Source organism: Typopeltis vanoorti, chromosome 11 (assembly GCF_054136105.1).
Source record: "Typopeltis vanoorti isolate ZY-2024b chromosome 11, IOZ_Tvanoo_1.0, whole genome shotgun sequence".
Classification (NCBI taxonomy): Eukaryota; Metazoa; Arthropoda; class Arachnida; order Uropygi; family Thelyphonidae; genus Typopeltis; species Typopeltis vanoorti.
Window position 1 is genome coordinate 44,767,768 of NC_143559.1, and position 27,093 is coordinate 44,794,860.

General features: G+C 34.7%; 1 protein-coding gene across 1 annotated transcript in view; it reads left to right on the forward strand.

Annotated features, from left to right (window-relative positions):
- The first annotated feature begins 590 nt into the window (after positions 1-590).
- LOC150101486 (cytochrome P450 18a1-like) overlaps positions 591-27,093 on the forward strand; it is a 35,035-nt gene continuing 8,532 nt past the window's right edge. Inside the window, exons 1-5 of the mRNA XM_090400806.1 lie at positions 591-817; positions 4,139-4,266; positions 11,638-11,893; positions 14,898-15,085; positions 15,271-15,417. Coding sequence (XP_090256932.1) covers positions 591-817; positions 4,139-4,266; positions 11,638-11,893; positions 14,898-15,085; positions 15,271-15,417 — 946 coding nt within the window. The remainder of the gene's footprint in view (positions 818-4,138; positions 4,267-11,637; positions 11,894-14,897; positions 15,086-15,270; positions 15,418-27,093) is intronic.

A 27,093-nucleotide genomic window follows, 5' to 3' on the forward strand; every position in this document is an offset into this window, starting at 1 on the left:
CCTCAATGTACAAAAGCATCAAGAGTCATTGCACAGCTTTACCCTCTTATCAATAGGAATAGCAAGCTGGATACCAAAATAAAACTGCTCCTTTATCAGTTGATGATTCGACCCATTATTACTTATGCATCCCCAGCCTGGAGCCACACCTCAAGTACAAATATCCTCAAACTACAGAGAGTGCAAAACAAATGTCTCCGCATGATCTTAAACGCACCATGGTATGTCAGAAATGTCCAACTCCACCGGGATACAAATATCCCCTACATCTACTCTTTCCTGCAGTCTTCAGCAGTAAAGTTCTTCTCGGCATCCTCTTCACATCCAAATGAATTAGTGCAACAAGCAGCAAATTATGATGAAACTGACTTCTCAAAATACAGGAAACCCAAGGCCATCCTTCCAAATGAAGATCTTTAAATCGCACCCACTCAGGCAGAGCACTTAGCTCATAAACTTTTCCTCACACAGCAATCCTTATCAGATAGCAGGGATTATAAAAGCATTTTGCTTCACCCTTATAGTCAGCAACGTCTTGCGTCTTGCGTTGAATAACGATAGTTAATCGTGTCTGCATGCGGAAAGCAATAATGGCATTTCAGTACATGAGTTTTCTCGGATATTATACATCATCACCCACAGTGAGTTTATTAGCAATTTTTGTTTTTATTATCTGCATTTTCTGTTTTCGTTTTCGTAAACGGAGACTTCCTCCAGGACCAATTGGACTACCTATTTTCGGATATTGGCCATTTCTTAAAAAGAACGACCATTTTCAACTTATTGATATTGCTAAGAAATATGGCAGCGTGTTTAGGTAAGTTGTTATGAGCTGAGATGCATTCAGGCATTCTTTTAAAACAAACTTATCCGCTTTGTAATATGAAACAGAAACTGTTTAATTATAGTATTACAGAGTAAATCATTTAATTCACTAACGAACACCATTCAAGCTCCAATACGCTTTTATTAGATAATCGTTCATATTTTATTCATCTAATGCTCGAATATTATGTTTTTCAAAATTTTTTTATGTAGTTGTCACCCACGAAAGATTTTTGTAAACCGATAAGTACATTTTTACCGTTGATGGACTAAAGATTGTTCAACTTTTTTAATTTTTATTTTAAATTTATTATATATATATATATATATTATATATATGGAGGTTCATTTACTTGGTTGTTAAACATATTTTTTAAAAGAATTGAATGACATAAACCGAGAGAAAAGGAAAAAGGTTTAATAGTATCACACGACTAGTTTCGGATTTTTACAACCTTCTTCAGGTGTTTTTATACAAAAAAGAAACATTAAACATTGAAGATAAAAACTGTGAATAGCAGAGGAAAGTCACTATACATATTTAACGTGAAAACGTTGTAGTTAACCTATTAAAAGCTGTTCCTTCGTTGGCCACATTGTTGGGTGAGTGCGTGCGTATAGCATCTCGCGAGCGCCAGTATTTGATCACAGCAGAATGAAAGTCTGGGAGGTTATAGCTTAAATTATTATTTAAATGTACAGGGTTGAGGATGATTTCTCTAGATTCTACAATTTTGCTCTCCAATTCGTCATGGCAACGGAAAATGTTGTTAGATCTACCCAAAGGATTGTATGACCATAGTTTTCATCATCAGAATCGGCCGTAAAAAAGATATGGACTTGGTAAGCGATGTCCCTCCTGTGCTCCTCCATACGCAATTCAATAGACCTGTCTGGCCAAAGTAAGGAATGTCGCAGTCACACCATATCTTGTACACACCGGGATATTTTAGATTGTGATGGCTAGGCTTTGGACGGCTCACCAGAGACCGGATCTTAGGAAGTGGAGTAAATAAAGTTCTAATGTTATTTTTTTTTGAGAACCTTGACTAATTTTTGAGAAACTGTGCTCATGTATGGGAGGTTGTAGCTTAAATTATTATTTAAATGTACAGGGTTGAGGATGATTTCTTGAATTTAAGTTTAAGCTGAGAAAGACTGAAAACTACATTTTTCTCATCATGTGAAGACATTTTGGTATTTTAAAAAGCAAGAACGAAAACGAAACGTGTTTACTGAAAGAAATAAGACAGCAATGAAGTAAATAAGGCTATCTACCTTCACACTGTGAGGTGAACTTAACTGATCGTGTCTTAGAAAGCTGTCATAAATGAACTGATCATGGTGAAGGAAAAAGTAAAACGAAATACCAAGAAGAAGGCTTAATTGGCTAAGATGGTAGACAATATGTCGTTATACATCACCGTACTAATATTGTTTCATGGTCACCTCCGAGAACATATTCCAGGAAAATTGCATGACAAGCGAAGTTCAGATTTAGGTAAAATGGATTATTATAATGTTTTCTGAGATTTCCAGGAATACTATCATAAATATATTAACAAATTATATTATAAATAAATGAAAAAGTAAAACTGACCTAAAAGTAACTGGATTTGATACCGGATATTGAAGAACAGAAGAAGAAGAAGAAGAAGAAGAAGAAGAAGTGGAAGAAGAAGAAGAAGAGGAAGAAGAAGAAGGGGCAACTAAAGTAAAATTGAATTTGTTGAGTAATTCTGGATGTCAAATACAAAGGGTTATGAAGAGTATAGGAAGAGTACCAAAGAAAACACTTTCAGGATATGGCACGAAATCAAAGAAATTAAAATCTCCGTAGAATATGAAATCATGGATGTTAGAAACGTTTATTAAATCCGGCAAACTGTTGTGCCATCTTGTAGTAGCAGGATTAAAAGGAAAATGAAGAATATATATATATATATATATATATATATATATATATATATATATATATATATATATATATATATATATATATATATATATATACATATATATATATATATATATATATATATACAGGGTGTTCGGGATAAATTTGACAGTTTCGTAAGGAAAAAGAAAATCTTCTTTGTATCTATTAAATTTAATGAATTGACAAAAAAACATTACAGGCAGAGTTAATTACAATACTATCAACAAGATTTACTCAAAATAACCACCATTAGCATCGATCACAGCTTCAATTCTGCTTCGGAACCTCGATCAAGCTGATGCTACAGTCTCCCTGGGAAGGGCCGCAAAAACTGTTTTAATTTTATCCATTAACTGGGCTTTTGTATTACTGGAAGTGCGATTGGTGTCTTTTTCAACGGCGCCCCATACAAAATAATCCATGGGGTTAAGGTCTGGGGAGTTTGGAGGCCAAACATTTGGACTGGTGAAGTCGTAGAAATTTTCAGACAACCATTTTTGACTTTTCCCAGAGGTGTGGCAAGGGGCCGAATCCTGCTGCCATACATACGGCCTACCATTGGCTACCCTTGTTATCCAGGGCTTGACTACAGTTAGCAACTCCACGAACAAAGCCCGAATTCCAATGCCAGGGTTCTTCAACACCTGTTCCTGCAGATTTGCGAGGAATTCTGCTGTACGAACGCAATCAGATCGTCTGCTAGGGATCTTTCTTCTTGCTACATCCTCGTAGTCACCATTGAAAGTCTCTAGTTCATGCCTGATTGTTTTTACTGTATTCAGGGAGCATTGGGCAGCAGTCGTAATATCCTTATTTTGATGGCGGGCACGAATCATCATGATACAAGTTATTCTCTTCCATGATTCAGGTGGGTTCCAGCTATCCATCCTTTCTGACATCTTGTATATGAATGAAGAAGGGTCCAAACTTTTAAATGAAGAGAAGTGTGTGTTAATACATGTAACTTACGGAAAAATATAATTAATTATAAATGTGTCAAATTTATCCCGAACACCCTGTATATGTTAAATATGTTAAAGATGCCAAGCTATTTTTAACCTGGTTTTACTCCATTTTCCAAGTAAGCAAACAGACAAATAAGTCAAGTTTGCGGCTGCACGTAATGCAAGTCTAAGTGACCCGTAAAGTACTACAAATCTAGGCAACTCGTGGTAAAGGTGGAATAATATTAAGATTAGTGAGCAGAGCTTATTCCACCTTTACCACAAGTTGCCTAGACTTGTAGTACTTTACGGGTCGCTTAGCATTACGGGCAGGCACAAACTTGACTTATATATATATATATATATATATATATTTCTGGTTATGTATTAGTCCATTCTTCTAACTCAATGTTTTTTTTTCTCTTTTTAGTATGCGCATTGGTAGTCGTCTTGTAGTAATAATAGGAGACTTCAAAAATTTAAAAGAAGCTTATAAAAATCCAGCAATACTGGATCGACCAGAGCCATTTCAGCTTCATCCATTTCCGGGGAAAGAAAGTGAGTACAATAAATTCTTCGAAATATAAATTACACACACACACACAATGTTACAAAAATTATTCACCCCTAGGTTTTCTTGAGTCCTTCGTCAGTGATACACCACCTGAGAAGTAAGACTTGGATTGGAATTTAAACTAAGCCATTTTATGCAAGATATTATCGTAATCTGATATATTAGTCCTCGATGAGTTTTCAAATAAGTGATGATGAAATAGTTGTGGGACCTCCCCCTCCTCTCGTATGAATGCTATCTCTTAATCATGTGATTATCACTTCCAAAGGTGAACTGTAAAATAACGTACTTTATAGCTGCAATTTCTTGGGAAATGTTTTTAAGTGTATAAACCAAAATTCAACTATACGTTGTTTGAATTGCGACTCAGAATCTTTCTGAGTGAACGCTATGCGATGGCAGAACGAATCACAACATCACACCCTTCAGATCACAATGATGAGCCTCGGTGTGGTAGCTGCTAGGAGAATATTATATTTCTGTATATAGTTGACTTTCTAAGTCTAGCAATGATGCTGATGTTATATGGTAACGCTTCTCCAAGTTTGGTAGGATGCACTTGTGACACTACTCCGAAAAAAATAAGTTGCAAAGTTGTACTGATATTCTAGACAATTCCATGATGCCTACACTTGGATGATTCAGTGGCAATGACCATGAGTATTAACATTGCAATGTACGACATTATACTCATGGCTCTACCAACAGGATTGAAGTAAATGGAAATGAAAGGGTAGACGGGTCGTAAACCTTGTCAAGTACAATGGAGAATAATTTGAATATTCGTTTAGGGACGATTTTCTTTCACATATTAGTATCGGTAGGCCATTAAGTCTAATTCGAAATACATTTACATATTACCTATTGGGTTTCGTTCTGCGACTTTCGCCCGACACCCCTCCCCACATTTTTAATTTCCGTTTATTTTTTTTGCTATCTTTTCATCTGAACTGTGTTTTTATATATTTAAACCTACCTTCTTATGAGATAGAAATTCTTTTAATAGGTGTCGGCTCTTTAAACGGATACAGATGGAGAGAGCAGAGGAAATTTATAGCACATCAAGTCTTAGAGCTTACAGGAGATGGTAGCCGTGGAATGGAGGAGCATATACAGGTATCATACTGTAAATAAATAATTAACTATATTAATATATTAATTTTATAGCAACTTAATTCGACAATATGTTTATTCTCTGATTTGTGTTGTCTGTTTTCACAGTAAAAAACAACTTTCAGTTAGGGAAAGACTTGCTACCACTCATTTTAACTCACCTTCCAATGAACAGCTTTATAATTGCTCCTTGATTGAATTTAAACTCAGATCTTTCTTGTTGGTAAGCATAGTTACTACCAACTGTACTATAGGAGAGCTAAAATGCATTCGTATTTTTCAAAAATATTCAAATAAAATATAAAATAAAGAACATTTTTGTTTTAATATTTTGGATTAAATATGACATTTGTGAATTTTTTAAAATATAAAAATTATTTCCTTAATCAGTTAATGCATGAAAATGATTATTTCAATACAAGCTATTCTAAATATATTATTTTCGGACAAAGTTCAGTCTATTGAGTCCTGTTCTGGTCTTAAGCCACGATTTTTCGTTCTTTCTCTTTCTACTCCTTCCTGCCATTACTTTCTTATATTATGTTGAGCATTTTTCTTTATTATCGCCTTTAAGTTACTATTGATAATTTACAGGACTTGTGATGTGCAAGTGAACCTAATCTTCTCGTGATGTGACGTGTTTCCACAAGATGGCTCTGTTGCGTTCCATGCGATTACTGCTGTCGCAAAAGCATATTCTTCCCTAGTTAGAGGAAATATTCATTGTACCTATGGAATCTCTTTCATAGCCCAATGAAACATAATACCACTATGTATTACGTTTCACATTTGTTGCTTATAAGATGTCTGAAGTGGCCTGGCATGTTTGGTTTTCAGAGCAAGGGCCATATTTTTGTTCCTATCTTCCCACATGCAGTGAAGTGACCCTTTTTAAAGATACCACAAATACAGTGTAGAGATCCAAACTCTTTCCCAATCTTGGGTATATTTCTTAAGGAATTTACGTGCACAATTGAAACTGTTGTCGCTTCTCTAATTCCAATAATCATGCCTGAACGGTTGCCAAATTATTTGCAATTAACAACGAACTAAGATAGTTTGATTGGCCATTTACCCATCAGAACACCGGACAACGCTGCATTACTTCTGGTCTTTTATTTTATGGTTCAACTACTCTTTCTTTTCTATAGATCCAAACGTCTGTCGAGACCGAGAATGAGCCCTTTACTAAAATACTCGAGAAATGTCCATGACATGGCTCTCTGTAACAAATATGAAAAATGTCATCCCATGAAAATCCATTCAACTTATCTCGCAACTTGCAACATAGGTTGAATCCATGATTATCCATGTTTCGAGTCTCGCACCCAGACCGTACATTACCCAAAGGCAAGACTGGTTTACTTAACGCACTCTTCTCTTCTCTTCTGTACCCTCTCATAATGAAGGCTGACGTTTCTCACTTCATCAAGAATTTCTTGCTCAATCCAACCCATAATCTTTCCTCAAAAAATCAGAAGTATCCTGAATAACATGGACACCATAAAACACAATAAAGTCATATAGACTTGAAATAATCCCCTTATTGTTCTATTGTTTTTAAAAAATCCTTTGAACTCCACGACTAACGCTAATCTTATATCGCCTCGTCAATCTTTTCTACCACGTGGCGTCTACTGCATAGTAACAAGCATTCAGACCATTCCACAAAAAGTGATGAAAGATTTTGAACGTGGAGTTCAAAATCCTTTGAACTCCACGAAAGTCAGTCAACAAACTATCGTCCAATTGCCCTTACTTCAGTTCCTGAAAACCATAGAGAATGTCATCAACAGCCATATCCACATAGAGACCTTCCAGCTAAATAGGGACCAACAGTATGGATTCTGACGCTCTTGATTCACATCTAATATATAGCCTTCTAGAAATCACAAGGCATGGACGTTTGGAAAACTCACGTAGATAGTACTGACATTTCTAAAGTATTTCATCGGGTCTTGTATAGAAGCTTACTCAGCAGACTGTTGTCTTATATATTGTCACATTGGTGGAAAACTGCTATTTGAGGCAACCATCTGTTTTTTGCCCACGTTTGCTCTCTGATCGTTCACTGTGTGATAGATGGTTCTTCTAATCGGATTTTCCCACCAGTGTAGCAGTATCCCGGTGACTCTCCAGTCTCACCCACTTTAATCCTGTACAAAATCGATAATTTCTCACTGATTATCCTATTCATAGTTTAGCCGAATGAGAGTACAAGCCACTTTTTTTCATAATTCGACAAACCTTTTAGTGACCAATCATTGGCATTTCTGGAAAGAAAGAAAGAAAGAAAATTTTACATCCCCTTCCCTCCCTTTTAATTTTGACAACACTCAGATCTCTAAACGCGAACAAATTTTCCTTTTTTGTTTTTGGACTGACTCACACTTTCATTCTTTCCTGTCACAAACGCATCTTAGCAATAGTTTCTTCAGTTTCCAAGACAGTGTGCTGTTTTACAACCTTCAAGACTATCTCACTGTACAAATTCTAATACTGTATAAACCCCAAATATTCCCAGCCTTGAAACCTCGCTCACAAACTTTAAGTGCCCCTCCGAGAAATCTTGATGTTATACAGAAGAGAAGCCAATTAATCGATGATTCCCCACCCCCCTCCTTCACTTCAGTTACTCTCTCCCAGATTTCTTTCCTGTTTGTCATCTATTGATACGTTCATTGAACAATGTTTTGTAAAATTTTCCCCTATCATTCTATATATATATCATTCTATATCTATATATCATTCTATATCTATATCTATATATCATTCTATATATATATATATATATGTCTCTTTGTCTGTCTCTGTCTCTCTCTCTATATATGATGTGTGTATATACACTATCTACCAATAATTGTCCGCATACTTTAACAATTAACAATTGATACTAGCAGGCGAACCCTATTATCGGGTATGTCTACCTTTGGCTTTGAGCACCTCCTGCACCCTTTGAGGGAAGCTCTCCACCAATGTGCAGCAGACACCAGGTGGAATTTGTCTCCATTCCTCCAACCACGCAGCACTGAGTTCAGCGACAGATCGAAGACGTGCTGCTCTGGACCTCAATCGCCGCTCCAATTAGTCCTACAAGGTGTTTGATGGGGTTGAGGTCAGGATGCTGCTCAGTTCAGGGCAGTCGTTTATCACCAATCTCTTACCATACCATTCTATAACAGTTGCAGCTTTGTGGCATGGAGCATTGCCGTCTTGATAGTAACACGGGTCCGTTCCATAAAACCTCCACAGTGTAGGCAGCACCTGATTATCCAGAATATAAAGGTACTGAGCTGCCTTCATGGAACCACGGACAACGACCAGTGGTCCCACTCCAAACCATCTGAATGCACCCTACACGTTACCCCTTCAACACCAAACTTTTCTGTGGGTAAAACACACTGTGGTAACAAGGTTGACCAGTCTGCCTCCACACTCTGCCATCAGACTGGAAACAGACGAATCTTGATTCATCGCTCCGGAGAACCGTTTTCCACTGATCAATTGTCCAGTTCACATGCTCTTTGCACCTGGCCAGGCGAGCTACTTTGTTCGTTGTGATGTTCGACTTGTGTTCCGCTGCTCTTCCATGGAATCCCAGTAAATGGAGTTTTTTTTAGAATATTAGTGCTCGTCATGGTGCTACTGGGCTCTGGAACTCATCATGGATGGTCCGTGCCGATTGTAGCCGGTTCGTTCTTGCCAAAACGTATGGCAATAGGCCATAAGTTTTGGCACGTCTTGTTTTGTCAATCTTGTACTGGTAGATAAAGGCAAGTATTTTACTCCTCTTTGTGGCATCCTTAGCAGAAATTCATTTTCTTATTGTTTTCACTGGTGATGTCTTGTGTATTTGTACAATATAAGGACATGGCATTTGTAATTGATTAAGTTATCAAATAATGTAAACAGAATCCCTCCCTCACACACATTAATATATATATCTCATTCATTTAGACTATAATAAAATAACCACATATCATTTTAACTTTCAGGAAGAAATGCTAAATGGGATTAAAATTATTGAGGAATACAAAGGAAAACCGTGCTACATAAGCGACCTTGCTCTTTCTACTGCGTTGAATAATTTAGTCCGGATAATTGTTGGACCAATGTTTGAACACGTTCGTCCCAGGTTAGATTCTTTTGTCCATTTAATGAACGTAGGACAAGAATTGTTCAGTCATTTTGACGTTTTCACCCACTTTCCTTGGATAAACTTCTTAATACAATTTCTTCTCAGACGTTTTCCATATCTCGATTTGTATGACTACTTGGATGATATTATCAGGTAAGATAAGTTATTATATATTATGTAATTCAGTTTATACTAGTTGATAATTGTACAATGCCTATGCATAAAGTAGTGCCGAGAAATTATGTTAAAAACAAATAAATTAGCTATTTCATAATAATATATTATAATATCCAGAGGTCAGTGTAGCCCTGAGGAAGAGTATAAACAATTGTAAGAATTATAACTATGTATACCATGACTATGGTGTGAACGAAAACATAGTGCAAATATACTGATAATTTCGTCAAGAATGAGAGAGAGAGAGATAAGAAATGAGTCTTAAACATAAAATAATTTAAAGAACAATTGGTTACACGAAAGCAGAAATGCACATAAACCAAGATGGTTTGTAGATCTTTAGAATTACAGAGGATGCATAGGAAATATCTCGTAATCCCATAGTTAATGATCATAGGAAGTAATTTCACAAAATTAAATAGTTGTACCAAATAGATATTCCTCAGGGTAAAAGCATCTACGTGTACTGTAAATATTATTTACTCTTATGAAAGTTTCTGTGGAAATGGCGTTTGCATTAATAATGCCAGACAGAATGAAGAAATACCGTTCTAAGTTGTTCTAGTCACCGACTTGAGAAACTTTTTCGAAGCCTTTCTTTGACCTGTTCCCACTTTAGTCTATCTGTGGCAAGAACAAATAGGGGCTTTCTTCCTGGAAACTCCATTGTGTTTGATGTATAGTGTTTAGGATTAGGATCACAATGGAGAATGGCATTCCCCAGTTTCCATACTGAGAGAAAATAGTTTTTTCGAGCTAAAACCCCTTATCTCCTTAACTAATAAGAGGTGTAAGCGAATATTATTATTGGTTTATAAGAATATTATAAACTTTACAGATTGTCAATTTATTTCTACTGAATCTCCGGCATTAAACCTTTATCGAACTAATCTAACTTAGTATTGTATGTTTTCTTTTAATGAAAATAATTATTCAGATTAGCTGCTAAACCTTTCTACAGGTTACACATCGCGTACAGATTCTACATTTGAAAAACAATGGTCTTTTTCTCTTTTCCTTCAAACTCAGAACTGTTTATTTAGAACACTGGGAATCACTCTTTACAAAGCCATATGAATTGCTAAGTTCAATGTTCTTTTCTGTATTTACGAAATTTTCATTTTATTTACCTAAAGAACGATCCATTTTCAAATACAATTTCATGGTGGTATCGTTTTGTAAACAAGGAGTTTCCTGTTTTGGCCTCGAAAAATGAACTTCTATCTTTCTCGAAAAGACAATAATATCCTTCGACACATCAGAAGCATTAAAAAACAAAAGAAGCACACAACTCCATACTATTTTTAGACTATTCATCATTTTTGTGATGTAACATTATTTTCCGTTTTACAGAAAACCACGTTTATCAGAGCACACATGTGGATTCCCATCATCAATCTAAAGAAGAAATTTGGTAGCATGAAGACCTTTTGCCTCGAGTCGAAATCGACTTTGAAATATGGCTAATACTCATATGACCAATAATAAATATAACAGCTACTCGCATTGTGATAATCATATTAACTGATTGTGTTATATCTCTTTCAAGTTATGTTTCACATATGCAGCGCTTCCATCCACTGTCATAAATTTGTACATAATAATATTTTAAGTAGGAAATCATTTAAAACTTTCTAAATGTAGTGAAAATATGTGTTTTAAATTTACAGAGATATGATTGAAGATATGCGGACAAATGAAATTAGTGTTCCCATGTATGAGAAATATATGAATGAAATGGCGAAAAGGAAAGGAAACTCAAATAATCCTTTTACTGGTAGGTATTCATTATTTTAGTATATATGTGCAGGGTCAGCTAGACTCGCAACACTTGCAGGCGCAAACTTGACTGACATGTCTGTTTGCTTACTTGGGAAATGGAGTAAAAAAAAACCAGGTTTATATAACAACAATATTTTACTTTCAGAAACAACACTTTTAGGAAACATCCTGGTACTGTTTATTGCCGGAGGCGAAACGGCTGCGTCGACCGTTTTGTGGGCCGTTTTTACAATGGCCGCCTATCCAGAAGTCCAGCATCGTATACAAGAAGAAATCGATTCTACTATTGGGAAGGAAAAGATGCCTTGTTGGGAAGATCGCTTGAAGCTTCCATACACGTTTTCAACATTTTTGGAAATATTAAGATGGAGGACAGTTGCTTCGTTGCCTTTGAGAAGGTGGTGAGTCACTTATTTTTCTTTAGTGAACTGTAAAAAAAGAAGCAACGATGATAACATTTTGGTGAAGTATGAAAAAAATAATAGAATATTATTATGAATCGAAATTTCTTAATTTTATTGATGTTAAAATTAATCATTTCATTTTTAGGCTTGTTTTCACGGGTGATGTTATTATAATATGCTAGACAGTAACAACCCATAATATTTTTGTACGAATATCTCATATAAATAATTTTTAAAATTTTTAAATATAGATCATCCAGCACCACTATAGTAGTTATAACTTCATAATTATGACTTTTCGTTGAAAAAAAAAAAAGAATTTAAATCCCATCTGGGAAACTAATGCAGCTAGAGAACACGTGCATTTTATATCAATAAAATTCTGCTAAAAATAACCAATCGTTTTTCCAAAGTTTTTTTCATCTATTTCATCACGAGTTAAAGATAGGAGATGTTGATAAATGTCTATTTTCATTCCCAAGTTATAGTTAGGTGTTTTCTTATTGGCACGATCTGTTTTCGTGTCCCCTGCTCACGAAAGGTTGTAAATCTATAGGACATTAGCACCATGGGTGGACTAAGCATTTTTTAAATAATTATTTGAAATTAAAAAAAATTTATTCAAAATTTCTACGCACACTTATCAGTAATTACGCGGTTAAAATAATGTACTTTTGAATATTACCCTTTTATTATTAATGTGTAAGGATGCAATAAATCATACTGATTTATTAATACTAGTTCAAATATCCAAACTTCTAGAAGTTGGATAATCTTCAGCCTCAGTTACAGTGGTATATAGACAATGCTGAGCTTCCCAGTCACTCATTATTTAGGACCATAGACTGATGGTTGCCGATATTACCAGTGCACATCATCACACTACCTGATCGCTCCAGGTGGAATACACAGTAGAAAGGCAAGTCGTTTCTGTAGGCCACGCATCCTCCTCTCTTCCCTCCAGATTAACTGAATTTAGTAACAATTTCCGGATGTCAGTAAAAACAAACTGTACGTTTTTTTTTAGCAATAGCCATCTATAGACGCATGTTTATTTATGATAAAGTTAGTGAATTCAGTAACATGACCCTGGGCTATTTCTTCTAGAAAAAGTGTTTTACGGTCCTACACACCTCGTTTACAAGATATATAATCGTGTTAATAATAATCAATGGATAATTATCATTGGTGGTTTTGTGCTTACAAAGTACGTCTGAACTTTCTAAGCATTAAAAAGAATTTTTTTTTTCTATGCGAGCTGAATTAGTAACGGAATTAGTAATTTTTATTGTAATTAAAATAATTTGATTCCATATCTGTTATAATGAAGGCAAATCACCTTTTAAATATTATAAAAGAAGAGGGGAAAAACTGTAGATTTGATGGCATTCAGCTAATTAAGAAAGACAAAATTAATTTATAGTTTTATTTAGTAGAGAGAGAGAGATGTCCACACTTTTAAAGGTAAGTCAATTATTTATGAGAAACCAGATACCGCAAAATTTTCTGCACCATCAGAACAAGGACGATACACTACACCAGGGGTCGGCAACCGGCAGCCCTCAGGCCACATGCGGCCCAAACGTGCCTTTTGATGGCCCATAAAAGGTTGACCATACTTACATGGAATGTGTCCCGTAAAATTTTATCATCAAGAAAAGACGTTATGGACATTCAAGAGGACGTTATCTACTACTCAACCGTTGGATAGTTAAGTATAGGTGCTGTGCTAAAAAGATTTTTTAATTTATGTGAAGAAATAGATATTTTCATAACGGAACACTAAAACACTGTCCCACAACTATCGGATAAAAAATGGATTATGTCTCTTGCATTTATGGTAGACATTACAATTACCATAATGAACTTAATTTGACCCTGCAGGGCCAAGGTAAATTACTAGAAGAACTGTTTTCTGACATAAAAGCTTTTAAAGGCAAACTATGTCTGTGGAAGAAATATATGACGGAAGAAAATCTACATGATTATATATGTTGCAAATTTGCATCTAAAGTTGGATAGCAAACACAAAAGGAAACTTTTGTTGGTATTATTCAAGATTTACAAACGGAATTTTCAATAAGATTTGTGGATTTTCATAAAAATAGCATCGAAATGCGATTATTTTTGCACCCTTTTAATGTCGACATTGATGACGTACCAAACTAACCATAGACGACAGTTTTGGAAATACAACTCAATAAAACATTAAAGAACGCAGTTTCGTTAGAAAATATCCAAACATTTTATCGATGCTTACCAAAAAATTTGAACCTTTAATCATTTTCGCAAAGAAGATGATAGGCGCATTTGGAAGCAGATATATAAGCGAACAAACATTTTCTGCTATGAGTTATAGAAAAAAAAAAAGAAATTTTCTTCTCCACTTACTGATGAACATGCTTCGATTCGAATTTTCACCTTAGGTTATCAAGTGGATCTAGATAATTTAGCTCAGGGAAAAAAACCACAAAAGCTCTAAACTCTATTACTTTGTTTTTACGTGATAGTACATTTTCATTGAGTTTCATTTTCATTGTTTTATATCTCGTACTTAAATATTTCTCTGTGTTTTAAGATTGATATAACAAAAATGGATAACTTAAGTATTTTTTTCAGTCACCATTTTCTATTAATTAAACGCTTGCGGCCCGATTATTAAAAATAAAAGTTGAATGTGGTCCGCGAGTCTTAAAAGGTTGCCGACTCCTGCGGACTACACCATACACTTGAATGTGCCGATACTCAGCGAGGACTGCCTCTCATTCATATAAATGGAGCGAGAATAAACTGTGCTTAGAAAGATAAGGTTTAGCTAAACACAACATCTGCATTGAAGATTTTTTTCTTCTCTTCATTAAGTGCTCACCATGAAGAGTTTATGTTAAGTTTCCATTCTCAAAATTTATCAAAACACTCCTTCAGTTTTTGTTAAAAACATTACGAGATTTAAGTCAGTGTTTCATGTATTATGTTAAACCACAGAAAATGTAATTTTCAGTGCTGCTGAAGACACGACCATAGCAGGTTATGACATTCCAAAGGGGACGATCGTAATCGCCAACTTGTGGGCAATTCACCACGATCCAAATTATTGGGATAATCCTGATGAATTTATTCCACACCGATTCTTGAGCCTAGATGGAAAATCAGTGAAAAAACCAGAATATTTGATTCCATTTTCCATAGGTAAGTAAATTTTTTTTACCAATATTCATTGTCCCGAAATAGTATTCATACAAACACACACATTGTTAATATGTTGATTGTAACATTCTTAGAACTGAGTTAAAAAAATTGGTCTTTTTGGAATATTAACACCTTATCATTATACTCTTGTTGCTTGTTATTAATAATTCTATTAATATTAATAGGTAAACGATCTTGTCCAGGTGAAAAAGGAGGAATGCTAGGAAGTTTCTTATATTTTACAACTGCCTTACAGCGTTTCGATATTAAGCCACCAGAGGGTGCGACTATTGACCTCGATGGAATTCCTTATGTAACATATGTGCCGAAGCGTCAGCCATTATGTTTTGTGAAGAGATAAAGTAGATTGATGTTTCCTAGCTAGAATTTTTAGATAAATAATGCTATCATCTGTTTGCGAAACCAAAAAAAAAACGTGCATGATGGATGAAAGTAACTTTGTAGAATTTTAAAAGTAAATATAATAAAGGCTTTAATTTTTAATGATATCTAAAAGTGTTTTTTGTTACACCATATTATTGTACATACCAACAGACCAACCAGCAGTAAGTTGCGATAAAAAACTATCAAACCATCATTTGGTAGGCTGTAAACGGAAATATAACCCCTCTTAGCTGTTCAAAATATTTTAGAATGTAGAAATATAATTAAAATATCCTTCCTGTTGGTTTACAAGTTATAAATAAGGTACGAGAATGGGCGCAAAGAATATGTAAAGCAGTATAACAATGGAAATGGAGATACTGATTTTTATTAACTGACTAAAAAAAGGGAATATTATAGGCTAATATATTACGGTTGATCAGTTCATTCAACTTATGCAAAATTACACGAAATTAACTGTGAGTATTATTAAAAGATGGAAATATGACTGCGAAAAGAAACTCCAGAAATAGTCAACCCCACAACATAAACTGAAATAAAAAAAGTAAGCGATTGCTCAAAAGACGTTGCTCATTCTTTGCCTTTAAGATAACCCATCAAGGAATTCTATCGAATTCTATATATCAAACCCAACTTCAACATGCAGAACAAAAAGTATTCATCGTTACCATAAAAATCTCTTTCGAAACACCACAAAAACTGTCAGTTCTATGGATTTAGTGAAGGAGTACTTATTGAGATAGTCTTCACAATATGATTAAGCCAAGAAATGTATTAATAGATGTCAACAGAATATTCTCAATAGATACAAATCGCTTTACAATTAAATGGTCTTTCCACATGCGCAGAACGATAGTAAAAAAAATCAGACTTATCATTCGACAAATAAATCTATGGTATTAGTCGTCATTTACTGTATCAACTTTACATTATCGAATTTAACAACATATAAGTACCCGAAAGTGGTCCACTATAAATAGGAAATTTCAAACTGAATCTTCATTTTGAAGAATGCGCCGAACTTGATCCTCTCATTAGGAATGCACTTTGTCACCAAAAGAACAAATTCATGATTTCTTTAAAATATCGTTGTCCCTCTTTAGTATTGTATCTTCTCACAAACGCAATGACTACCGTTTATGCGACTTGGAATATTATTTTCATATTGGCTCTGATGTGTATCTGTCGGAACTGTCCTGACGGGAGACATTCACCGTGTGTCAACAAAAACCTGTACACTGAGCAACCCTATCTTGCAATCAGCTTCACCACTCTTATTACTTGCGAGAACGCATTGGTCATTCTGATCTTCACTGAAAAATAATTCCAAGGGAAATGCCATAAAAACAAAATCATCCACTTTCAATCTTTATCGATTTAATGAAAGAATTTAACTCTGTTAAATGAGAGGCTTTCTGGAAAATTCTATGAACGATGGGTTATCTCTCAAAATTAATTTCTGTTTCGAGACTACTGCAAAACAGAATGCCAGTGTGATCATCAACGAACATTTGAGAGATTTATTAGAAGTGACATTCTGTACGAATCAATGTTATGTCTTAGCACGCATCATCATTAATGGCAAACACTTCCAAAATTCATTTTTCCAAAAAAGGTTTTTCCTTAATAGGAAAACAGTGTTGGGATATAAATTAAGACTGCAATTTTGTCATTGCAATTAGTGCAGAACAATGTCAACTCTTGAAATGAAATAAATGTTCACAAATGTTCGTAAACCCAGTTGAGAAATTATTTATTTAAGACTGATTATTATTATTATTATTATTACGTAACACCTCCAGGGAGTCCAAAGACTCATCGAAGGAGGGAACCTACTCTACAACTCTCCCTCTCTACCAATCCACAACCCCCAACTACTTTCATCTAAATCATCGCCATCTACCGCCGACCACTACCACTAGTATTTTTACCAACATCCATGCCCATGGCGGGATTCGAACCCGCAGCCTTCTGGCTGGAGAGCAGATAAGCTAATCACTCCTCCAACCAGGTCGGAACCGAGATTAAAATACATATATTTCATTTCACGTATCGTGGACCATTCTCATGGAAATTAATACAAGGAGAATATTATCTTTTCTGGTATGCATCCTTTGATCCAATACTATTAGAATGATTTTTTCTTCTGGAAAGCGAGTCTTTTCTCAGGAATTTTTTCGTCTAGTCTGGTTAAAAGATCGGAATAATATTCCCCAGTTATTGTTTTATACTTTTCATGATAACTAATAAACAAAATGCCTTTAGCATCCCAAACCATCGATGTCATGACTTTGTCTTCTTTGGCGCAGAACAGTCGACTTCTATCCACTGTTTTGACTACTGTTTGGATGTGGTGCGCAATGGTGAATATAAGTCTCATGCATAGTAATAAATCGACGCAAAAAATCAGTTTTATTCTTGTTAAAACGCTTCAACCAGTGTTCAAAGATTTTCATGCGAGTGCGTTTTTGATCTGCTGTGAGCAAGCGCGGCACCCATCTTGCGAAAAGCTTTTTCATTTGCCATTCTTCATGCAAAATATATCCCACACGTTCTTTTGAAATGCCTATAATCGCAGCAATTTTACGCACTTAGACTGGCCAGTCATCCAATAACATATTGTGCACTTGATCAACGATTTCTTGTGTTGTTACACTTTTTTTTGGACGTCTCACATGGATCATCTTCAAGACAGGTACGGCAGCGTTTAAACTCGGCAGCCCATTTCTTAATTGTCGAAGACGAAGGAGAAGAGTGCCCATAAACGTTTATGAACTGCGAATGAATTTTTTTTGGCATTAAACCTTTTACAAAGGATTTTATAACCGCACGGTACCCAATTGTCTCCGTTTCAAGGGATACAGATAACACTTTTGCTTCAGACAGCTGTATAAAAAAACAAAATTTGATAGAATGACTTGCAATTTCACGTGGTTGCTTATGATAGATATACCAACTTAGAAAAAAAAAATTGCCGATAGTGTTGGCATCTATGGTCAAGGCCGAGAACTTTTTCAGACCATCCACGTATATGTTTACACAAGATGATATCTACATCCACAACTATCAGTGGATGTACATATCGAGTATTAATGATGATAGATTACGTGCTCGAAATGAGTACCTCATTTTTCAAGATGGTTTTGTAGCGCATGCAAAGATTCTCTGTCATCCTGAAGAACAAGGGTTGGGATATCTGTTGAACGTATTTTGTAATGTTATCCCTTAGTTCATCAATGTTTAAAGGCGAGTGATGGTGGTGGAATACCCATTCCTTCAACATACTCGAAGCGAAGGTATCGAGCGTTGTGATATCAGGAGAACGTGAAGGGCAAGGGAATTCTGTGAAGAGGATGCTGCGTCCTGCTGAAATACCGGTGCACGAAATTGTTAACTTCGCTCAGTCCAAAAACTGAACTGAGCGAAGTTAACATCCAAAAAGTGCTTGATTTCATCAAAGAAAACCTGAAATCGTCCGTGAGATTGATTGAAGATGAATTGCGGATTCCAAACTCAACTATGCACAACATTTTGACCGAAAGTTTGGGCCTTCGTAAATTGAATTCGCGATTTGTTTCCCCCACAAGTTAACCTACGACCAAAAAATGTATCGAATTGAACACTGAAAGGACCTCATTACAACCGCTCGTAACGACTCAAACTTCCTTGAAACGATCGTTACTGGTGACAAAACGTGATGTTTTGAGTATAAGCCCGAAACAAAGCGCAGAGTGCTGAGTGGAGACCACCAGAAGAGGGGCATCCGAAAAAAAGAAAAAAAGAAGAAAAAAAGAAGTCGCTTGGAGAAGTCAAAAGTAAAGATAATGCTGATTTGTTTTTACTATTCCAAGGGCATTATCCACAAAGAATTCGTTTCCCTGGCCAAACGGTCAATGGCGAGTTTAATCTGGAAGTTTTGAAGCGATTGATAGCAAGAATTCGTCGCGTTCGGCATGAATATCGTGACGACCGCCCATTCGTCAAAAGACACTGTCACTGTTGGCACTATAACTCGGCTTCTAATGAAACAAATGTCATAAACAGTTGACACAACGCTAATGAGGGTTGCCGCTTTCGACAACAAAATGGTACAACAGGTGGCGCCACTAGTTTCTTCTATTTTCGAAAAGATCGGTTTCTTTTTGGACAGAGGGTGTACCCAAATACGCAAACAAAAAACACTGGACAGATTCCCTCTTTAAGGTCCAGTACAACAAGAACCGAATTTGTTTCTTCCCCCCTCGCGACCTTGTTAAATAAATCATTTTACTAAGTTTTATCCACCTTTCGCAGATATTCTGTTCGCATAAGAATGTTTGAACCGTTAAGTAAAATAAGAAAACGGTTTCAGTTGCCTTTCTATAGTTAAGAAATTAAACAAGTAAGAAAAATGAGTTAGCTACAGAGACTGTGCCAAAGGCTGTTTTCGTCCATGTTGGTATCAACGTCCGAAAGCACGGAATGACTAACATTAATGACAAGTCAAGTTGTTGGACTGTTGATCAAACAACAACAACAACAACAAAAAAAACAGGGTTTATTCGATTGATTACACGCACAAATACCACCTGCCATATAAGTCTCAGAGAGAGAGAGAGTAATTGGAAAAACCGAGGTGTTCATTGTTAGAAGAAGGCGAAATTAAACATATGGAGTCGTGTGTTTGTTGATATCAGTTTTAATATTACTATTTTATTGTTAAGAGTCAATTAAGTCAATTTTTAATAGCCATATATTTCCTTTTGTATTAAAGGGTCTAAGTGCAAATCAATTAATATTTTTCCATGAATATGTTGGCTTGCATCCATCTTCATGTATTCTTGGCAGGAGATTGCAAAATATTGTTCAGTCAGTATACGTGACAGTATAATGTTCATTTGCATCATGAAACTAAGAGAACTCTTAGAGAATCTGTTCATTGCAGTTTCATAACACTCTGGCTTATCATATGGCATCTAATGCGATAATCGTCAAGGATAATATTTTTCACGACATCATTAACGTTTTCGAGAAATTACTTATTAGCCTTTGTTTTCCAGATTAGTATTTTAAGCTGGGTCTCAAGATAAATATACCATACAGCGTAAATTCAACGAATAATAAAATTAAACGTCCTTCGAATGGATTTAATGAGCTATTGTGTGAAAGCACGCACAGATGATTTAAGTATGATTTTACGTATTTATATATCCATTAATACTACGGTTCAATTTGTTTTCCTCTTTAGACCCATCACTTATATCAAGTATATCAAATATTCTTCACGAATAGCCGATAGAAATGTTTAATATTTTTTTTGTTTTGCATTCTAAGTTTGTGAATCCAGTCCATGAAATGTAAATCTATCGTTTAGTACTGGAGGTGAGCTAAGGATTAATTCTATTTTCCCCTGTTATTTCAGTCCTCCAGTAAGCAAGACGTTTGTCTCATACAAGACAATGAAATTCATCTGCTATCTAAAGACATTCACGAACATTATTCATGGCTGGATTCGAATGTGCAACCTTTTGTTCGGAATGTCGTTACCACACAGGCCGTGAGTCGACAATATCAGTTAATCACTATAACAGAAGTTTAAAACTGTTCATAATGTTCTTTAGTGAATGTTAAAAATCTCTACATATTCTAAATGGGATTTATGTTAGTGAGACGGAGAAACTGGGAACCAGAAGGAAAAATCATTCCTACTGCTGCAATTCGAGAGAAATGAATTCATTACTGATATAAAACGCAAAAAAGATCGCGGGCAATGCATTCCACTCACCAACTACTCTCCAAGCAAAGGATGTTCCTTTGAACATCCTTTATTGTATGCGCGTAAGTTTTTATATTTATTTAACATTCATTGTAAGTTTATTTCAGATTTTATAAGTGTGTAAATAATATTTCTAATAAAAAATCAAATTTAGAGCAATGTGATAGCTGTTCCTGGTGAATTACAAAAGAAATAAACCCTGGCGAGGGCAGTTTAGATGTTGTCGTTGTATCCATAAATAAGACAGTGTACCAGTGCACAGCATAACTGTTGGAGGAAATGTGACAAAATTTAGCAGAGATACACGTAGCCGTGACGAACACAATACATGAAATCGCATGAAAAATGTGTATAAACTTCCCCTAAAATTCCATTATTTATAGAAAGGATTAGGTAACGTAATCGTCGAAGCAAAGGAAAAAAAAAAAAGAAAGAAAGTTTTGTTTTGGACGCCGAGAGAGGTCGCCACATATCTCTACACATTTAAGTCGTTTCAACGTTCGCTGTGTATAATATTAATACTGTCTACGTTCTTCAGGGAATAATGGAATTGAACTGTTTAACTTCTCTCCGATATTATATTTCCATATCTTCAGTGGGTTTATTGGTACTTCTGTTTTTCGTTATCTGCATTTCATACTTTCGTACGCGAAGACTTCCTCCAGGTCCCGTTGGATTACCAGTTTTAGGATACTGGCCATATCTTAACACGAACTATCATTTTCAGTTCGTTGATATTGCTAGAAAATATGGCAATGTGTTCAGGTGAGTATTTAAAAATATGATTTTTAATTTGTGCATACATATTCTTAAAAAAAGGATAAATAACCTAAAATAATGTAATCAAATAAGATATTATTATTATTATTCCGGCTATTATAGCCTGTTGTTGTTTAGGAGTGTCCCTTATTTTAAATACATTGGCTATTTTTACTCAAAAAATTTATATATATATTTTAGGGAATTATGGGTGAGTATTGAAGGCAATTATAGCAGAATAAAAGAGGAGGAAAAATTTTGTACATATACTCAAATAAAATAACTTAATAAAGTTAAACACAGAGTGTGACATTTAACTTAATAATGCTTATTTGCATAAAAAAACTAAATAACGCAAACTATTTCTTAACGTTTTAATTACAAATTTATTTTTTCTTAAATGCATAATGCTTTTTTTTTAGTATGCCGGTAAGCTGAGTTGAATTTCATGCTTCTAACACATTTTGTAATTTGCTTAATATTTTTATCTACTATTTTTTTATCTTCTTTTATCTACTATTCTTTAATGTTATAAATTTATTAATTACATTATTACATAAACAAATCACTATGTAGGTGCATATGTAAGGAATATGTTCATACTGCTAACATATTTGTTGCCATGGCAACTCTCGGGCACATAATTCTGAACGATTTTTCCGATAATTAAAATCAATGGATAATCGTATATTTTACTTTGAAAAAGAAAATTGCTATTCATTTAAGTAGCCTTATAGTCTATTTAATAAATAAAAACTTCTAAGCGATGATTCTTTCCGGTGTATTATCAGTTTCCAATGCACTACTTTATTGTTTTATTCGGTTTTCAGTCTGCATATTGGAAGCCGTCTGCATGTAGTAATAGGTGATTTCAAAAAATTGAGTGAAGTGTATAACAATCCATCAATAATGAACAGATCAGAACCATTTCAACTTCATCTATTTCCAGGGAAGAAAAGTAAGTCAACTTGAAGTAATTTTTGACAACTTGATTCATACACTATAAGAGAAAACAAGTGTACAGATTCCCCACTTTTTCTCGAATACTGCGTTGAATGACACAGTATAAATGCAACAAAAAACACGTTAAATGAATTTATTCATTTATTTGTTTAATAATAATAATAATAATAATAATAATAATAATAATAATAATAATTTTTAACATTGTATTATGCCTTGTATGCATTTAATAATTACATTATAAAATTATAGAAATTACAAAATTTAAAAATTATAAAAATACGTACATATAATAATAATCATAGTATTTTTTTAAATTCAATGATTTTTATTATTAAAATTATGATTATATATTATGCATTTACAAAACATGTTGTTCTAGTTTTTTATTTTATTTTATTTTATTTTTTTAACAATGAATTTCATAGAAATTTTCCTTTTATTTACATAATGCATTAATAATAGTTACTGTAGATGGTGATTTATAGTTGCAGGTGAATAAGATTAAATTTTTTAACAGTATCTATAGAATAACAATGAGATATATATATTTTACAATTTCGCTTTTAATGTATTTAAGCGCTGTAACTACAACACTTCAATGTAATAAATGGATTTTTTTTTCTTTCTGATGATCTCGGATAAAATGTAATGTCTCAGCTTGCATCCTCGAAGCTTTTTTACTAAGCTTATCTGAGGATGACTGGTTAGATATCTTTTATTAATTTGATTGCTGTGTTGGAAGTAGACGGATGTTTGAGAGGTCAAATGAATGATCTGAAAGGTCTGATCAAAGTGAAATTGACAATATATTCTGGTATTATTGCATCTGTCTTGATGGTTCACATTCATTTTTATTGTGGTCTTATTTTTGAACTAATTAAAAAACGTTTTTTTTTTCACTGTGGCGGCTTTTCTATGTCTTCTGAGCTTTTGATTTGTATCGGCTTTGAAGTTTGTGACTTCCTCAATAAAGTCTTGGCATCTCTGATCCACAAAAATTGGTAATTTTCTCAGTTTTTGCTTTTCTTGCTTGGTACAAGAGGTCCTGGTTGAATGGTGTTAAATATTCGGATAGGAAGATTGGTGTGTTTTCTTGCAATGCATTCAAGTCCTTGGCAATTGGTTTTTTCTATCTGCTGGTTTTTATGAGATTGTCTCTTGCGGACTTGCTTGTAAGATGAACCATGACTGGTGCAGGTCATGGTAAGCCTTGTTTTTTGCTCTTCCTGGGAATCTGATTTACGGTCTGAATGTCGTTAAGCTGTAGGGAGATGTCAATTGCATGGCCTAATTTTAAAACCACGTCACTGAGTTTTCTGTAGGTGCAGTTTCAGAAAGACCGTTTATAACAAGATCTTCTTTATGTTGTTGCTGATTTAAACGTTCGTATTGTAATTTTAGGGAATTACGTTCTTGACGAAGTTCAGATGTCTCTTTCATCAAATTGTGTTGCCTGTCATATAGAGCATTAATGCTGATTTTAATGTATTTTACCGTTTGCACCACTTCTATCACTGTTAAATTATTATGTTTGTACAAATCTTCATAGTCGCTAGATTTGTTTGCTATTTGTTCGTTCTGTTTATCAAAAAGTTCTTGCACAACATCTACTAAGTTGGCTTTTATAGTCTCTAGACAGTTTTCTATTAGTATATTTAAGGAGTTCAAATTATAGGACTCACCTCTATTTTTTTGTCTGTTTGGTTCGTCGTCGTCGGATTTTGCCTTCGGCATTATCAGCTACGCCGTAGGTGGCTACCTCATGTGCGTTTCTTTATTCCCCTGCAGAGTAAGCATATCTATTCCTTGCGTGTTGCATTGGATTTACGTTGCCAGGTTGTTTCTGAAAGGCCAGCATATGTCAAGTGTAGATTCCTATGGCATTTCCTACAGGTTATATGATTTACGTTGGACGATACATTCAAGAATTTGATGTACTTCATGACTCACCTTTCTTCCCTTGAGCAACTGTAGTGTGATTATAAAGATGGCGATGTCCTTTGTTCTTTAATAATAATAATAATAATAATAATAATAATAATAATAATAATAATAATAATAATAATAATAATAAATTTTATCCATTCATATAAATTATATTAATAAATATTATATTTTTAGTAAAAACATATTGGAATTTACCAAATTGCATTATGATCATTGATATGCATGGGCTTTTTACAAAAAAATTAACTACCGATAGAGTTCTTTGAAAAATGTACGTTTGTTGTTGTAGACGTTATTGTAGTTTTATCGAAATTAATGGAAATATCAACAACCGATAATTAATCACTGAAGATTTTCAAAATATTGTAGGTAAAAAAAAGGGTATTAGAGACCTATTGATGTTTCGTCTACAAAGTAACAATCCTTGAAAATCTAATTCGCGAAGCGTTGATTCTAGATATCCTACTTTCTAGATCCTACAGAAGCTATATAATCTAACCCTCTAAACATTGAATAATAACCAGTTAAATTTCTAAGTATGAAGGTTGATCACTTGTAGTATGAGGGTGGTTTGAACTGTTCTCGGCCTAACAATGAAAAAACGAATTTATAATTTCAAAATTATTTTTATTTTTCAACATAATCTCCATTATCCCGTCCGTGTAGTGGTTCTCAGCAAGATCTGCAAAATATCCCTCTACAGCTGCAATCACCTTTTGATTCGAAGAAAAACGCTGATCAGCGAGGAAGAGTTTTAGTTTTGGGAGGAGATAGAAGACAGAGGGAGCCAAATCTGGGGAATAGGGTGGATGTTCCAACAGTTCATAGTGCAGATCCCTTAATTTTCCCATTGCCAAAACACCTTTGTGGGCAGGTGCATTGTCCTGATGAAAAATGATTTTTTTCTTCTGCAAACAAGGTATTTTCTCACGAACGTTTTCGTCTAGTCTGGTTAAAATATCGGAATAATATTCCACGGTTATTGTTTTACTCTTTTCAATATAATTAATAAACAAAATGCCTTTAGCATTCCAAAACACAGATGCCATGGCCTTTCCTGTTGATGGAACCAACTTTGTCTTGGTCGTCGATGAACAACCGGTGTCTGTCCGTTATTTTGACTGCTGTTTGGATTCTGGTGTGTAATGGTGAATCCATGTCTCGTCCGTCGTAATAAATCGAAGCACAAAATGAGTTTTATTCTTGACAAAACACTCCAGGCACTGTTCAGAGATTTTCAAGAGTGCATTTTTGATCTGCTGTGGGCAAGCGGCACCCATGTTGCGCAAAGGTTTTTTCATATGCAATTGTTCATGCAAAATATATCCTACACGTTCTTTTGAAATGCCTATAGTCTCAGAAATTTCACGTACTTTGACTTGCCGGTCATCCAATACCATATCGTGCACTTGATCAACGATTTCTGGATGTCCTTCACGTGGATCATCCTCAAGGCTGTACGGCCACGTTTATACTCGGCAGCCCATTTCTTAATTATCGACAACGAAGGAGAAGAGTGCACATAAATTTTTATGAACTTCGAATGAATTTCTTTTGGCGTTAAACCTTCTTTTAAAAAGAATTTTATAAACGTATGATACTCAATTGTATCCATTTCAATGGATACAGGCAACACTTTTGCTTCATACAGCTGTATGAACACCAACTACTTGATAGAATGACTTGCAATTTCACACGGATGCTTATGTCAGATGTGCCAACGTAGAAACAAAAATCTTGCCGATAGTGTTGCCATCTATGGTTGAGGCCGAGAATCTTTCAGAGCACTCTCGTACATTAATACCGTGCGTGGGCTGAGTTAGGAAAATCCAGAAACACCTGGAGACCAAACATGGATGATTGTTTCAAATCCTTTCAAACCACTTAAACTTTCGATTAGCGAAATAGTGATATCTAACCCGTGATGAAATTTACTTCATGAGATATCAGCTGCCCTCTCTATAAATCGGAATATAATTCTGAAGTTTCTTTTACTCTGGAATTATCTTACACTGAAGCCATTCTCATTCCTAACGAGAATGCGTTAGTGCTTTTGATGCTGCGATAATGATACTAAGTGAATGGTTTATGTAACTTCAACTCATTTTTTTTTTTACTTGCTATCCGATTCAGTTATCAAAATATTCTTGTTAGAATGTAGGCATACATCCCTTAT